Source organism: Musa acuminata, chromosome BXJ3-8, assembly GCF_036884655.1.
Source record: "Musa acuminata AAA Group cultivar baxijiao chromosome BXJ3-8, Cavendish_Baxijiao_AAA, whole genome shotgun sequence".
NCBI classification, from domain to species: domain Eukaryota; kingdom Viridiplantae; phylum Streptophyta; class Magnoliopsida; order Zingiberales; family Musaceae; genus Musa; species Musa acuminata.
Genome location: NC_088356.1, coordinates 9,540,935 through 9,558,785, shown reverse-complemented (window position 1 = coordinate 9,558,785; position 17,851 = coordinate 9,540,935). Strand labels below are relative to the sequence as shown.

The following is a 17,851-nucleotide window of genomic DNA, read 5'->3' as shown; positions in this document are numbered from 1 at the left end:
CATCCTCCATCCTGGACAATTGACGTAGGCTGCTGTATGTGATGGAAAAAGGATATGTAAAGAGACTGAAGGATCAGTTTTCATTAGGAATCTAAAATTTCCTTAAATGAAGATGGTAATAATCAAGAATCAACTTTTCAAAAATGAAGAAGAAAATTCAATCAAAAGAGATGCCTATTTCCGTGCAGCCTAGGTTTAGGTAGGACAGTGACAGTCAAATTAGGTCAATCTTATTTTTTGCTTTCCCAGATAATTTATGCTGCTTAACATATAAATTTAATAGACTCAAATTTATATGCTTGACTGGCAATCAGTTGAAAGAATCAACTGCTTGGAGAAACAATGGAATATCTGGTTGTATATGCTTTTAACCAGTGGCAATGGCCTCGTATAAGATATGTTAGGGATGTTGTAATCACATCCTCCATCCTGGACAATTGACGTAGGCTGCTGTATGTGATGGAAAAAGGATATGTAAAGAGAATGAAGGATCAGTTTTCATTAGTAATCTAAATTTTCCTTAAATGAAGATGGTAATAATCAAGAATCAACTTTTTAAAAATGAAGAAAATTCAATCAAAAGAGATGCATATTTCCGTGCAGCCTAGGTTTAGGTAAGGACAGTGACAGTCAAATTAGGTCAATCTTATTTTTTGCTTTCCCAGATCATTCATGCTGCTTTACATATAAATTTAATAGACTCAAATTTATATGCTTGACTGGCGATCAGTTGAAAGAATCAACTGCTTGGAGAAACAATGGAATATCTGGTTGTATATGCTTTTAACCAGTGGCAATGGCCTCGTGTAAGATATGTTAGGGACGTTGCAATCACATCCTCCATCCTGGACAATTGACGTAGGCTGCTGTATGTGATGGAAAAAGGATATGTAAAGAGACTGAAGGATCAGTTTTCATTAGTAATCTAAATTTTCCTTAAATGAAGATGGTAATAATCAAGAATCAACTTTTCAAAAATGAAGAAAAAAATTCAATCAAAAGAGATGCCTATTTCCGTGCAGCCTAGGTTTAGGTAGGACAGTGACAGTCAAATTAGGTCAATCTTATTTTTTGCTTTCCCAGATCATTCATGCTGCTTTACATATAAATCTAATACTCTCAAATTTATATGCTTGACTGGCGATCAGTTGAAAGAATCAACTGCTTGGAGAAACAATGGAATATCTGGTTGTATATGCTTTTAACCAGTGGCAATGGCCTCGTGCAAGTATTTCATGGTTTTGCAACTTGGCAACCAAATCTGCCTAAAAAATCAAAAAAGTTGAGGATGTTTGACTACTATCCCTACTGTCTGTTATTATAGGCAAAAAAGTAGGACAGCTCATGAAACAAACATCCTGTATGCCCAGTGGGCACAGACCTACCTTTCCACTCTCTTTCGAAGATTGGCGGCTTGCCATTCCAATCGCTTATGACTCGGTAAATAAATCTCCGTGTGGTGGCCTCCCTTTCCAATGGTACAGGGGCATTTTCAAATGTGTTCCAATTGTGACTATCCAGTAGGGTCAGTACATCATACAGAATGCCTTGGCTATTAGCACCATGTTCACAGAGTTCATCAAATCACCATTGAACCAACTAATCCAGGCAGATATGACTATAATCACAAATAATACTTTTACAGTTTACTTCCACAAGCTTGGCAACTCTCAAATTGATGCATATTGAAAACATGGTTATTACAAGTCAAGCATGGAAACAGATAGATGTGGCACATGGTATTCAATCAAATAGGAAGTTGCGCAAATTAATAAAAAATAATAATACATTCTAACTTAAAACATAATAAAATGGATGATAACACCTGAAGAATTATGTCTCAAAGAAGTATGCAGATATAGATGGTGATAGTGACAAGTACGAAGCTTCGTAACTATTGCTTCCTCTGTAAGACCATCTTCTGCTGAAAATGTTTTCATCGTTTCAAGTACCGAGATCATGCAATAGCCTTTCGCCGATCGTGAAATCCCTAAATCACAGCATGTTATAATATTAGAAAACATGTAAATCTCAATCTTCACATTTACATTTGAAGGATGTATACTATTATTTAAAATGAGAACAAAATTCATAGCAAACTACTAAAGACTCCTGAATATTAGTAATCAGTAGGGTTATCTGCAAGACAATTAGAAACCCAAACAAGACAGCAAACAAAAACAATAAGACAAAAAAAAGAAAAAGAAGGTTAACTGTTGACATCACAATATTCTCCATAGCTGGATAGAATTTTTCCAACTGCTTCACGTTCAGTTAGTCAAGGTGCTTTATCAATTATCAGTACATACATAGAGGCCTTCTCCCACGACAATCTCATGATGATAATTCTAAGCAAGTTCCACTAGTAATTTTTAAAAGATGATCCATCATATCACATCATAATATACGAGACAATTCATGTTTCTCTGAGAAACAAAAACTTCAAACAAGGCTCCTATAGCTAACACAGATATGCAGTCTTGAAAAAGAGGTGCCAACAAAATCTTCAGCGAAACCCAGTCTCACATGAACCCTTCAGGACTAGCACACAATCCAAGTGGCACAAAATCAACTCCAGTAATTATATGATGAGAACTGAGACCATGGTGGGGTATGGTACTTCAAAATCACTAACAGTGGAATCACCATCATTGTAGGTGAAGTATGTCACCTTACATGTTGAACCTGTTGCTTACAGGGAAGCACTCATGGCAGAGTGTGAGAAGGGGCTAACTGAGAGTATACATGAAGTGACTTCAGATCCACATTAATTTCATAAACAAGCTGAAAGAAAGGTGGTGTAGGATCAAAACCTTGCAACACAATTGAATTTGTTGACGCATTTTCTGGAAGATGTCATTTTGTGCATACTTACAGAGGCAAATGAGTTGTCGACTGATTGATGAATACAACTAGATGGTCCAATATGATATTTTGTTTCAATTTTCCACTAAAGACTCTTCACATATCTATAACAAATACCTCTCATCAGGTGCTTGCCAAAGTCATCAAATATAATTAGCCCCTGGCTCTTATGTTAAGGGAAAAAATTTCATGCTAGCATATTAAACCAGCGCATGCCATAGCAGTGTTGTAGGCACTGGCATTGACAAGCTAGAATAGCATTGCTTGGACAACTTTGAATAATACGAGGACATGTATACCATGAAATCTACATTAGCACTTATGCTCAAGACAACAAAATCTTATTACCTAAATCAAGAAGCCTGTAAACCCAAAAACTAATATGAGGCTTTCCAATGGAAGCTAAGAAAACAAGCATAACATGTTTGGTTGTTATTTCACAGTCTCTTGGATATACAATAACTTTATTGAGCTTGAAGCCTAATTCTGGATATGGCAATAAATCCTTTGGAACCATAGGTGATCCTTTGAAACCTTTAATTAACAAGGTTCAAAGTTTGAAATCTATATAGTAAATCTGATTATATTGAAAATTCAGAATTCTCAACACTTGAGTTCCCCTTACAAAGCAAATTGAATTGTCAAAAGAAAAGAATTTACTACACAAATTACATCAGCATATGTAAATGTAAAAAAAATTGAAACAGGTCTGATACCAAATGTCACAACCCTGATCTGATAAGCTAATTGGCCTATCAATTTCGCTTGACTCAAACCACTAGCCAAAATGTTTAAGCTGATGTTGATAGTAATACACTCATCAAATCCTTATAAGTCAATCTTATTTTTTTTCCATTCCCAATGTGAGACTAATCAAGGTGTTAAAACCTTCCACACTCAAGAGTTTGACATCCTCGTCAAGGCCTAGTATAGTCCAAAGCAAACCCTAGCATGGTGCACGTGAGGCATAGCCCAATGGTGGCTCCATGCCATGACGAGTCATCTGACTCCATCCATAGGTAGTTCTTTCCTACTCGAGCCCCTCACCATACACCAATACTAAGTCGGGTCATGACATTTGGTATCAAAGCCGATTTAAAATTGGGGCATGGTGAGGGGCTCAAGTAGGAAAAGACTACCCGTGAATGAAGTCAGAGGATTCGTCACGACGTAGAGCCACCACTAGGCTACGCCTCACATGCACGATGCTAGTGTTTGATTTGGACTATGTTGGACCTTGACGAGGACGTCAAACTCTTGAGTGCAGGAGATTGTAACACCCAAATTAGTCCCACATCGGAAGTGGGCATAATTAAGATTGACTTATAAGGGTCTGATAAGTATACTACTATCAACTTCAACCTAAGCATTTTGGTCAGTAGTTTGGGCCAAACAAAATTGATAGGCTAGTTAGCCCATCAAACCCAGGTCGTGACAATAAGCCTAGTGTATAACATATCAAATCGCAGTTTGATTACTGTCAAGCTCACGTTACTCCACTTCTCATGTATGTTCAAGCTCCACAATATCCAATCCTGATGTAGAATTCTTTTCAAACTAACATCATAGTGATTTTAGATCACAAATTTCTTTTGATTTTTATCTTGAAAAATACTTCCCTCAAATTGAAAAGGTAAAGAAATGAGAAGAGAAATTGACTAAAATAGAGAGTACAAATTGTGGATGGACTTGATCAAAGACTCATCTCAAATCAGATCAGTTACTTTTTTGAGAAAAGCAGTAAGGCTACAATTTTGTTTCATTAAAATATGAAGTTAAGTACACAGGGAAATTTTAAAAAAAAAATTCAAGCTTAAACGAGTCCTGTCTCTTCTTGTAAATCTCTACCTCAAGATAACATCAGGTGATAAAAATTTAAAGATTTTATAACATATACAAGGCTTCCTGTTGCTACACACAAAACTTTGCAATGAAACCACATTATCAATCCACCCAAAACTGTAATTCTGATGTTCAATACATTGAAGCATTTCTAAACCATACAAAGACATGCTGAAACCTCAACCAACTTGAAAACTTTTGGAGCATTCAAAACCGTTTCCTGAATAGTATATAATTTTAAAGAAACTATAGAAGTGTCATAATCAGTTTGAAAATACCAACTACAGGCATTGGATCGGGAAACTCGACATCATGGTCAACTCCAGCAAGCCCAAAAACATAAGGATTACCAGGATGTGCATGGCTGCAACATTAAGAATCAGTCACAAGTCACAACAGTAATATTAAATGAATATGAAGGAAAAAAGAAAGAAACAGTTTTGCCTCAGAAATTTAAAAAAGAAATGAAATATCAACAAATTCCTCTATGAAGTCTCCAATGAAAATATTTCTAGAAATAGGATACCTGGCATATATGACAAATATAACATTACTGTAATAAAGTACCACAGAAATAAAATGATCGGTACATGGATAAGCTCAACATGATTCAAAAGTGACTTGGAAGAAAACTAAGGAGAGCATTTACACAAGCAAGAGTGAAGAAGAAATGAGGTTTATATCAAATGAATTCTTGATGAGAGAACAAGGACTAACATGAGATACATCATAAATGCAATTAATGTCATTAACAATCTTGTATGTTCCGAAAGTTGCGTACGTGAGAATAGAAAATATGTCAATTCAACATCACATGCTAACATCATGAAAATATTACATAGAAGTTTTATTCCTTTCTTTCTATTTTATTGTTTTTCATGCTTGCTTATAGTTCCAATTATAAGAACCTAACAGCAACAACATACTGAAAGAACTCTAAAACATCAGAAAATACAACATCCCTTAAAAATTTGCCTCTTAAATGCTTTGAGCTTTACATAAAAAGTTTATACTCTATGGTTGATTTCCTCTGCATAAAATAAGGTGATTCTGAAAAATACATGTTTGAATCTTAATATTTAATAACCATTCATTCTCTCTCCACATGTTTATTACGTGGCTACTAAGTAAACACAGGAAATATCTTACAACGTCCTTCAGAACAAATGTAAGAAAATAAAATCTACCGAAGAAACATGGAATAGAGAAAGAAGATGGAGTAAGAGCATTTCATAACATTTGAACAACAAAAGTAATGTCATCAATTGCACATGCATTTCATGGAATTCAACTAGGCAGCAATGCACAGAATTTTGACTGTAAAATCCCAAACAAGTTTTTCCTTTGTGGAAACATGGTGCTAACTAAAATAACAAGTGTAGATTTTTAAAATAATAAGTTTGAAAATGAAATAAATTTTGTTGCAAATTAATTACCCAGATATAAATCGACCTTTACGAGTACGAGCCTGAGTTGGTCCTTGAATCTCCTCAACTATGCACTGTCAGAACCCAAAAGAAAATGTTCAGCATTACACCTTATGCATGCACCATTAGCATCATTTTGTACACATTGAATCTGAAAAACTCATTTAAGTGATATATCAGCAAAGTCAGAAAGCATATTGAAGTGACTAAAGTGTTTCAAACTGAAAAGGGCAGTAAACAAGAGTTAAGGTCAAGACAAAGATGTTCCAAGTATCATCTCATTTCACTATGACTCCATTTCATAAAGGAATTCAAAAAAATTTCCAGTGAAATCCCGGGATTTTAACCAAACACCCCCAAAATCCTTGCCTGACCCTAAAAATCCAAGGATTCAAATTCCAAGGACCCTCAAAATTCAAAGATTCGTACTCCAAAGACCCTCAAAAATCCAAAGAATCGAACTTCAAGGACCCATTGAGTAAAAGGATTTCATTGGGTTTTGAGTCAAACACCCTCAAAGACCCTCTCTAAAAATCCTAGGATTCAGATTCCAAGAGCACCCTATGGAACTTCGAAATCCCAAAGATAATATTCATAATTCCCATCAACATATTCCATCCGCATCTATCAAGCTTTGGATCCCCCAACAAAACACAAAATCTTGTCCTGCCTTGGAACTTATAAAAACTACTTAGATTTTGGATAAGAGCTTTACAAAAAATTGCAGCCAAACAGAATGATGAAAGAGAAGAAGAAAGAAGAGAAAAAGAATAAGAAAGTGTTTAAGCAAAAGGTCTACCATCAAATTATAAATAATGTAGCTATTCTCTTATGGAAATAGATAAAAATGAAATAAATGGCTAGTGTACAATAGCTTCCAGCTGAAGAAGTCTCCAAAAAGTTCTCTTGACAGTGCCTCAGACATGTGAAAAAGAACAAGCCATCCCGGTCATAACCACAGTAGGATAGAAAGTAACTCCCATCAACTGAATTACTGAAAGCCTTGTGCCAAACTTGCAAGAGCAAGCTGGAGCCTGTGACCCAATCCAGTCTGATTGCTTGATGAATTGCACTTTGCATGATCCTTCTTTCTTTTACCAGCACATGGTCCAAACAAATTCCATCCTTTTTGTACCAACCACACAAAGATATTAGCTTTATTGGAGATTGAAACCAAAACTTCTCAGGGTCTCAATAGAGAAGACCTCAAAGTTAAAGAATTTATATTAGTGTGCTACTTTAAAAGATTTAGTAGAAACACCAATTCAAACTAAAGAACACTGTCATAGTCAATTTGGCATCTCTGATCTCCTTCAAATCTTAGGTGCTCCTCCATCTTCGAATGATAGAGCAGACACTCAAAAGAACTAATATCACAGAGGACAATGACCCTTTGTCCTGGGACAGGATGGCCTAAAGAGGTGTCGGAAAGTGTAGTTATCCCCACCAAGTGAGGTAATAGTCAAAGGCCAAACATCATTTAAGTACCCTAAAAAAACCTAATCTTCTCCCCATTGGCCCCAATAACTTTTGAACCCTAATCATGGAGATCTGTCCACACCAAAAGGCACCGTTCAAAGTAGCAAGGGAACATACATATCTAGCCAATTAGATGCATAATGGTTCCCACTAAAAATTTATGTTTGCCATGCATTTTTGTTCCAAGGAGGATCTCATTCATTGAATACTTTCTACCATCAGTTTCAAAAATGGTAATTGTAAGCCCTCCCTACTATTTGCTTTTGCATACCGCCATCCACTAAAAATCAACTCCCTGCACCCCTTTAAACTTTTTCCAGAGGAAGTTCTTTATTCTATCAGTCATTCAAAAAGCTTGAAATTAACCAAGAATACGCTCCTTAGTGAAGATAAAACCCAAACTCATTTCATAGCAAAAACATGTTCACAAATCTTTTTATTTTACTTTTCTTCAACATTTTTAAAGTCGCATGTACTGACTCCCCTTTCTCCCCCCTCCCTAATATGAACTCGAGTTCAAGATACAAGATACAACCAACCATTGCTTATTATCCTCCCAGCAACCCTCCTCTTCAATCCCACCTGCTTGAGAAGCTACATATCTCATGCACTGCATCCTTGTTAGATATTGACCACCTATACCTCATCATCATAGCCCCACCAAGAAGTGGTGGACAACTGATAAAAGTTTCCCCTATTTTTAATTTAGTCTCTTGGTGCTTATGACTCAGGTGCCCTTCTTTATTTTTTTTTAGCAAAAGAAGGATAGAGGCATGGAGGGGAAAATGGGCCATCCAGACATGTCAAAACATGGTTTCGAGGTAAGGATTGCTACTAATAGGAACATTAATACAGTGATTTAAAAAGCGCTATGCGCCAAAGTCCCAAAACCCCCGAGGCACTAGACGCTCGCCCGAGCAAAGCGAGGCGCTCTAAAATATTAAAATATAAAAAAATATATAATATTATTAATCTAATAAATAAAGATTATTTTGTACAATAATTAATAATCTACTGTTAACAGTAGATTATTTAGATCCATCTGTAGCTTTAGATCCTGCCCCTTATTCTTCTCCTGAGATGAGCTCGTAGACGGAGTTCTGTTCTTATGCTACAAATGCACTAGAATATTTACTGTTAACAGCAGTTAGAAGGGAAGAGTAGAAACTGCCAGTGAGAAGTCGCGGCAGCAGACAGCAACAGCCACAGCAGAGTCGCGGACAGGAGGCAGCAGACAGCAACGGAAGCTGCAGAGTCACGGACAGCAAGAGGCAGCAGACAACAGCATCTGCACAAGTAGAGTCGCGGACAGCAGGAGGCAGCAGACAACAGCAGCTGCAGCAGTAGAGTCGCGGACAGCAGGAGGCAGCAGCGACAGCAGCAGCGGACAGCAGCAGCGGACAGCAGCGGCAGACAACGAACAGCAGCGGAAGCTAAGGAGACTCGGTCGGCGACAAAGGAAGACTCAGAGGCAACAGGAGAAATCGTCAGCGGCGGAGAAAGAGGGAGAAATCGTCGGTGACGAACGCAGAGGGAGAAATCCTCAGTGGCGAACACAAAGGGAGAAAGCGTAGGGTTGGAAGTCGGTGTCACGTGCAGGTTTTAATATAACTGTGTGTGTTAGTTGGTTCAATCGAACCAACTAACGCAAATTTAACCAAACCAGACTTAAAAAGTCTGATTCAATCGCCTTATATCAACCGGGTGCTCGCCCAAAGCGCCCAACGCCTCATTTAAGCGTGTTGCCTGACCCTTAGGCGAGGCCCAAGCATCTTTTTAAATCACTGCATTAACATACCATAGTATTCGCAAAACTTTAAGTTTATACATGGCAACTTGATTGTAAGATTAGTATTAAATAATTAGTCCCCCTTTCTCCTTCCACAAGATCTTAATGCAACAGAAAATGAGTAGCATCAGAAATTAGAAAAAGTAAAAGAATTTCAGATATTGAAAGTGACTCACAACAGAAAATCCATTACGGGTCAAGTCATCCAAAGTCTGGCGCAAGTTCTGCAAATAAAATAAAATAATTATTTTAGAGAGCAATGAACAGAAATTATCTTTCAATACAAACACATAATTCAGAATGTGGCATGACTAAACAGGTTAGTTATAAAACTAAACTAACCAAGTATTACATCCTCAAAATAGGAATGACAAGGAGAACAATTGAACACCAGAATCATTAGAATTACAGAAACAAAAATCCTCTATCTTGTTGTTTCTTGAGTTGATTCAACGTAATAGCACAAAAGACAAGCTACAACAATAACACAATGTATAAAATTCCTTTAGTACAGTCCTGTGCCAAAAGAAATCTTGGACTTGAAGACATGACTACCAAAATTCTTCTAGAAACATGCCATGACACTTACCAAAGACAGTTATAAACTGTTGGACACCAATTTTATCCACTTACAACAACACAATAGCAGAAACAACCCATGCCGCACTAAACATGGTGTGCATTTTTTGCTCACAAAGAACAGCTGTATAAAAACTACCAACCAGAGTTTACTAAAAAAATGATAAAAGATAAAAACTGATAACAGTGAATATACTCTTCTTTAAGCATTAAATACTCTGTAAGAAGCAACCATAATCAAGAAATAATATATATAGGGTGCAGAAAATCAACCATAACAGGGCACCCAGCTCTCGGAATACTATCTGTACGCAAACCCCCAAAAGGATTCAAACCAGCATACTCAACGAGAACACAAGCATCAAATCCAATAGCCTCATAAAAATCACCAACCTGAGGAAAAATAAAGCCATCAGTTGCAGTCACTAATTGTGTCATAATCAGTAGAAAAAATGTATCTTGATTAGAGTCATAAAGAGCATCCTGTCTTAAATTTGGTATCATAATCAAACCAGCTATCTAATCTACAGAAGATTTTGTTTCAGTCCATTAGCATCAAAAACTGATTTGCAAGTCATAATCAGTAGAAAAAATGTATCTTGATCGGAGTCATAAAGAGCATCCTCTCTTAAATTTGGTACCATAATCAAACCAGCTATCTAATCTACAGAAGATTTTGTTTCAGTCCATTAGCATCAAAAATTGATTTGCAATTCATTTCAGCCGTCCAATAAAATGGTAAAGATAATATCTTCTACAAGCATGGCACTTTTCATATTTGGTTCCAGTGTTTCTCGGCAGAGAGGATAGTATTTATCGAGGCCAGCATATTTTTCATGATGTCATGTTGGCATCCGCTTTCTGGTTATAAAGTTTAAGTCCATGCAAATGCATAAAACTGTTGAAAGCATGCAATCAGTCATCAAGGACCAATGTGTTGCCTGCATGTCAGAACAGCTGATGGTACACAAGTCAAACAGAGAATCATAATACAGAAGTTTGCAATGCAACTGCATTAGATCAATGCTAATGACTGGGACATACATAAATAGAGCTGTATAAGCTGTAGAACATATGTTGCCACAAGCTGAGCCACAAATGAGAAGCACCTTAATATATAGCAAATCTTAACATGCAATGATGGCAGGAAAGAAGATGGATAGCATTGCCCATAAGCCGCAATGATGTAAGAACTATTTCACATTGAGAAAAAAATGCTTAAGTATTAAGCTACAAATCAAATTGTATGGCAAAGGACAAAAATGAACTATCATGCTAAGAAAACACAGAAAGATGCAAACTCTGTATTTTGATGAATAATTATCTAGAAATATAATTACAACTGTAGATAAATGATACAGAAAACACAAGTTCTTGGAGTTCCAAACTGAATATATTTTCTCTTCAACAGTTGATGCATCATCTTTTTCAAATAAATTACATTACAAAGAGGATTAATCTAGGTAGTCTGAAATTTGTGTATATTATGTATACAAGACAAAGAAGATGAATCTAGCTAGCCTTTTCAAATTCATACTTAAGAGTACTCCAGGATCTTATGTAAAATTGCCAGCAGAAATTTTTATTTGTCTTCACTGTGCACCATAAACTTAATCAATACTTTTCCTGCACATCTAATATGGGACTGACAAATCTTAATGTAAAATTCATAATGGCCAAGAACTTATTTCAAAGACTAACTAAAAGTTATTGCTCAGAACTTCAAATTTCCAAGTCCTGCATGCACATCCAAATCCTTTGCATACACATAGAATGTGGAGCTAGAGTGAGTTGTCACATATGTCCCTCTTCCAAGCTTTGGAATCCAAGACAAGCCAAGGTCTCATACACAACCAACCCATGATCATCCCAGTAATCCTTTGTGCTGCAGTCTCAGTCGCATAAGAAAATTTTCATCCTCGACAGTCGACACAACCTGTAGTCATCCAAAACCTAGCTCAAGAAGAGCTAGCCAAGATTTACTGTTTAGGTTCAGTTGTGTGGTTAGAGGGCTGTTTTGACACTTAAACTGCTTGTAAGATATAGGACAATAGAAACTTAAAGCAATATGCTAATCAACTGCTACAGTGAGGATCATATGCAACACCACCACAACAATGAGGACAATAGGACAATAGAAACTTAAAGCAATTTACCAATTTGCACTTTTTGCTACATAATTATAGCCATCAAGAGAAGCATTTTTCTCAACATGCAGAATCATAATCAATCAAAGGTTATAAAAGATAAAATCAAAAGGAGAACTAATTGATGCTCAAGAAACTTGCCATTCTCCAACAAGGTAATTCTCACATTTATTTCATTATAAAACAAAGCAACAACAAGTAGAACATGACAAACCAAATATCATAAGAGATCAGTGGCATACTCGACAAAGCAACACTTCTCGAGGAAACCTCGACTTAAATTGCAACAACTCCATGTTGAGTGTTCCTTCTTTCAAACTGCAAGAAGCAAGATAAAGGAACAATCATTCTAGGAAAAAATATCATTAAGAAAAATATCAGCAGTATATATATATATATATATATATATATATATATATTAAAGAGCAAAGAAAAATTGCATGCTAAACTTATAGTGCAGCAAATCCAAGAAGATACTAATTTGAGTATGTAGGAAATCTCATGAGCCAGGATTACCAGAAGTCAGAAAATACCCCAATTAAATTCAAAAACCTCTGGTCATCAACAAAAGACTTGACCCAGTTTCAACCACAAGTTTTTATATGTACGAGTATGAGAATTGCTTAGAAAAACTAGGAGTTTATAATACTTAAATGACTTGTTCTTGGTAAAAGTATAAATCTATATCATATCAAAGTCAGTATTAGTGCAATGGCTAGTAACGACACGATAACTAGAACAAATGTTACTATTTTATCATAATACAATAATCAAGGTTACGGATTTAATTTTTGGCCGGCACAGAAAGCTTACTTCAAAATTGTGCTAAGTTATGCTGGATCACACCACACTAATGCCTGATTCAATAATATATCTAGAACAGCTTTTAGCATAAGACACACTGCCCATAAGTGTCTCCGGCCAAATTATGTTAGCCCATACCAAAACCTCCATTCTGCTGATATCAAAATTCATTGCAGTGTAAGCATCAAATGCCCTAGAAACAAAACATATAATGCCTCTGCAACCATAAGGCACCTAAGAAAGCCATAGATGCATAGGTTTAATTTTGTTAAATGTCATAATAAATCATGAAATGAAAACAGTCGTTAATGAATCATAGCAATTGATGCTTAAATGTAATTTATACAAATGGACAAGCTAGTACACTTGGGCAAAGACAAGGTGTTATTCTTGTTAAGAGTTGGAAGTCTGGAAATCTCAGATATTTTAGGGCTCTGCCAATAAAGTCAAAAAAAAAGAGAAAGATCAAGTTTACAGTAGCTGCAATTCTATAAGACTACTGCAAAGAAACAACAAAATTAGATAAAATCTACTGAAGGACCTTAAATATCAACTATGCACATTAAAGCTGTTAGTTGCAGGAATAAACAACCATTAGGGATGTAAAATAACTCGAACGATCGAGAATAACATACATTACCTGTGAAACAAGAAGCCTAATGAAATTAAAAGATAATGATCATCACAATAGCATGGTAACTATTAGTAGCAACAATCTATATAGCATTCTCCTGAAACAAACCTCATACTGGTTGTTAGTTACGGACACTAACAATGTCCAAAATTGTGTTAAATTTTAAAAAATTGAGAGATAGCAGCTTCTGATAAGGATTTATATATTTGTGGTGACAACAATAATAATCCCTCAAGTTAGTTGGGACATATTAACGATAATTTGCTAACATCAACATGGTAAACTTTTAAACGGATACAATTTGGTACCCTAACCCTGTGTAGTCAAGCTGTCGATTTTAAAAGGATACAAGAACCAAGGTTTTTGATTCTGCTGGATTTGGTATGGTTTGACCAGTATTTATCAGTCCAACTACCAAACAGGACCCAACTGATGAACAGGATGTCGGACTCAGAAAATTGGATGGTCTGGTCCGGTGTGCTTACAACCAGTTTTTTCTCTTTTATGTAGCAAAATAACATGTTTCAGATGGGTCACCAACCCAAAAAGGCAAATTTTTCAGCATAATCTCTACCACCTAAAACATGAGCATATAACTATCATATTTTGCAGAAGAACATTGCAATCAAGTTTTTTTTTCTCCTTGCCTTTTCTTGCTTTCTATGGGAAACCAAAAGTAATTCTTAGCAATTACCGCTATCCAAATGCATTTGACAGATTAATACAAGAATCATATATTATTACCACTACATTGACTGAGAAATATCAAAGGCATGAGAGGTAGGAGATAAAAATACACAGAACAGATTGTGCAGCAAATTAAGAGTGATTGTTCGACAGAATGCAGTAGTATCAATTAAAGTCCTTGTTCACACAAGGGGCAACTTTGTATGGTTGACAAAACAATAGGAACTCAAAGTGCACTATTATAACATGCAAGTTTCATGGAACAAGATCATGCACTGTCAAGGGGAAGAAATGAGAGTAAACCTTTTATACAGTGAGATAAGGAACTCTGCTTACCTTCCATTTTTTAAGTTGACATCTAATCCTAACAAATTTGAATAAGTAAGCCTTTTGACCAGTAGAACAGTAGAATGCTTTTTGCAAAGTTGGATCTTCTGAGGAATTCAAATCATTAATTCATGGTTAGATAAACAACCCAAGATTCACAATATAGGGAAAAAAAGTCTAAAGGCAGGTTGTCATAGAAACCTCTTTCCACCACATGATATGAGAGTGGACCTCTTCCACATAAAAATCCTTTTGCTTACTCAATCTCTTACTTGCCATTGGAATTCCTTTAAATACTTTGTTAGACCTGACATATTTCCTCACAAGCAACCTGCAAGGTGTTCAAGCGGCGAACATTAGTTGATATACTAGAAACCCTCATGGAAAAAGTTTGAATGTATCATTTCAGGCTATCAAATTTCATTAACTAAGGAATCAAATTTTAAAATATGGATGTGGTAAAAGCTTATATATTTCGTCATCTCATTGCATGAGCAAACTTATGAACTTATAAATCTAAAATCTAGAAAAAGCAAAACACCAGTTTGCAACAAAAGATAAATCAGGATGAGGGTGGGCAACAGAAAATGGATCAACCAAAGAGACAAAAGGGTACTTGCTCCATTACAGGTGTGGTTACTGCAATCTTGATCCCTTGTACAGAAGAAATTTCTACTTTCTTCAAAACAACTGCTCTAAGGGCTTGTCGTAACAGCGTTTCACCGGTCAAGAGACACTTTAAATTTCATCAGGTAGTTTGAAGGGAAGAAACTAGGGCATCAAGGTTTACCTTGGGAGTGGCGATTTGTTGAACCTATGGATGACGGAGGGGCGTAGTAGTCCCACGAGAAAAAGGCGAGGCGAGGAAGCCATTAAAGCGGTCAATACGACGCGACGCATTACAAGTGGAGACGGGAACAATGGAGAAGCGAAATGGTTGAACGGAGTTTAGGGTTTGCTCCGGCACCCTTGTATGGACGTATCGTTCTCGACGCCCAAACGATTGAGAGGTCACAGCGGTTATTAATGTGAAGAATGGTGTATTAATGTTGTCTTCATGTTCTTGTTTCGCAAAGTCGTAGTTATATCCCTCCGTAAGTTAATTATCCTAAACAAACCCGATTTAAGAGCATAGTCTTCAGTTTGGTCAAAATTACATATATAACCCTACCTAATTTTATATTATACGTATGTACCTCTAAAAATAAAAAATTGAGGACTATAATATATCGTATGACAAAGATATTATTATCTTTGTCGACTAAATGTAAAAAATCAAAGGTTTTTTTTTTAGGTTCAAATTTATGGGTTTCGTCGATGATGTTAATGATAGGATTACGTGTAAAGGATCTCAGGGACGGATACGCATGACTAATTCTACATGGACAATAATATGCTATTTACGGGCATGTTTGTAGTGGGTTGTGAGTTTCTCACGGGGATGGCAACAGGTGTAATTTGCAAGTACCTATTAAAATGAGTACATACTAAACAAGCAAATGCCATATACTACATGCATAGTCTTCAATTTTTCGAGTACTCACTTTAATGATGGTCTAACAGGTCATTGACATCAACATTCGGTCGTACTAAGGAATCTGAGAGGATCAAATTGGGATAAGACAATATCCGAGCATGGGTTAGCTTCATCTGAAACCTGCCAAAAGATTAAAAATCAAAATCGAAAGAATGGAAGTACATATTTTCTTTCACGTGAAGCAAATTTTCAGTTTTATATTCCGATAGATTCTTCCATCCTACTTTTCCGCCTGAAGCAAGAACAACACCTAAAAGCTGAGACTGTTTTGCTGACATCAAAGCAGGAAAAAAAATGTAAAATCACCAAAAAATGACAGCCCTGATTGATTATTAAGCATTCTAGAACTCAAAAGAAAGAACAAGCTCTCATAATTAATTATTAAGCCAAGATTGAATTCGGCTAGGCCACATTTTTCAGGATTCTTACACCCTTGCAAATGTGGTCTGGACTTGTCATCTCAATTCTTAGTAATTTTACATCCCAGCTCAAATATAATCATTTAAAATCAATGGATGTTCTACTCTATAATCCTTCAAGAAGCGTTTACAAAAACACTATACAGTAAAGGAAAAGGGTTCGGAGCAATTAGGTATCCTACCATCACTGTCATTAGTTGAATAATTAATTCTCAAGACTAGTATATTTTGTCTTACGAAATATACTTAATAAATATTTTCAATATATACCAAGGTCGATAATAATGAACCAACTAATTCTATCTTCCATGTTGATAACAACTAAGATTTTTCATGATCCTTAATTATATGAGGAAATATCATTACTCTGTTGAGTAAAATCCTCCTCGCGTATAAATAGAGAGCATCATATCAAACAAACACATATATCATTTTCGTTTAATTCTTATTTTTTATTGCTCTGAACTCGGGGTATTCTCGAGGGTAAAGCATATTCAACATGGCTAAATCATTATCAACATTAACTTATTTATAAGTCAAAATACACTTTAAACTAAATGTACTAACCTCAATACATGGAGTAGCATCTCCTCTAACACACTGGTTAGAGTCTGTCAGCAACTGCAAAACCTGCAAAAATAAAAAAGAAGGAAAGAAACATTTTGTGGGGTAAATCTACCACCCAAAACTCCACATGAAACTCAGAACAACAAAGCAAGGCTTGCAAGATCAAAAAGCTACTCATACGGAACTAAGAAGAACTCGCTAGAGTGGGAGCTCAGTCGAAGCAAATAGTTCAAGAGCTGTTGTAACTGTCCGAGCAAACTCTTCCTGCACTATCCAACTTTTCTGTCTCCATGAACAACCACCAGCTCTTTCAACAATAGTTGTTTGAGAGGACACCTAACTTACATGTGAACCTCAATTTGTCAGTCATATCATCCCATACAAAGGCAGCATCATCCACACACCGTTGGATAAAAAAACATATTTTAAGATTGAAAAGTGTTTTAGAATTTTTGAAGTCAATGTCCCTAAGGAATTCTAATACAAGCAAGAGTTTTCGTGAAGGAAAAAAACTCCGAAAATTAAGATTTAATTCTTCTATAAATATCTCATGTATCTTTGGGTTTGAATAGGAGGAGAACAAGATTTAAAGTCTCTTTATAGTTTCTATAAAAGATACTCTCTATAGTTTCAAAAAAAAAAATATATAAATTCTTCGATGTTTATGTGAAAGAATTTGTAAAAAAATTATGCTTGAATGGGAATAATTCAAGGTCTTATAATTGATCTAGGGATTTACCAAATCACG

At 35.9% G+C, this 17,851-nt stretch overlaps 1 protein-coding gene across 2 annotated transcripts in view; it reads right to left on the bottom strand.

Annotated features, from left to right (window-relative positions):
- Window positions 1–15,610, bottom strand: part of LOC103993145 (DNA mismatch repair protein MSH1, mitochondrial) — a 38,079-nt gene extending 22,469 nt beyond the window's left edge. Inside the window, exons 1-9 of one of the 2 annotated variants that reach the window (XM_009413102.3) lie at window positions 15,371–15,610; window positions 14,782–14,911; window positions 14,590–14,687; window positions 12,371–12,446; window positions 10,255–10,374; window positions 9,579–9,626; window positions 6,144–6,208; window positions 4,986–5,071; window positions 1,826–1,990 (exon numbers count right to left, since the gene is read on the bottom strand). In XM_009413102.3, coding sequence (XP_009411377.2) covers window positions 1,826–1,990; window positions 4,986–5,071; window positions 6,144–6,208; window positions 9,579–9,626; window positions 10,255–10,374; window positions 12,371–12,446; window positions 14,590–14,687; window positions 14,782–14,911; window positions 15,371–15,480 — 898 coding nt within the window. In that variant the 5' untranslated portion in view covers window positions 15,481–15,610. Of the gene's footprint in view, window positions 1–1,825; window positions 1,991–4,985; window positions 5,072–6,143; window positions 6,209–9,578; window positions 9,627–10,254; window positions 10,375–12,370; window positions 12,447–14,589; window positions 14,688–14,781; window positions 14,912–15,370 lie in introns of those variants that run through there. The other variant, XM_018830978.2, reaches the window with a different exon arrangement.
- Window positions 15,611–17,851: the final 2,241 nt, after the last annotated feature.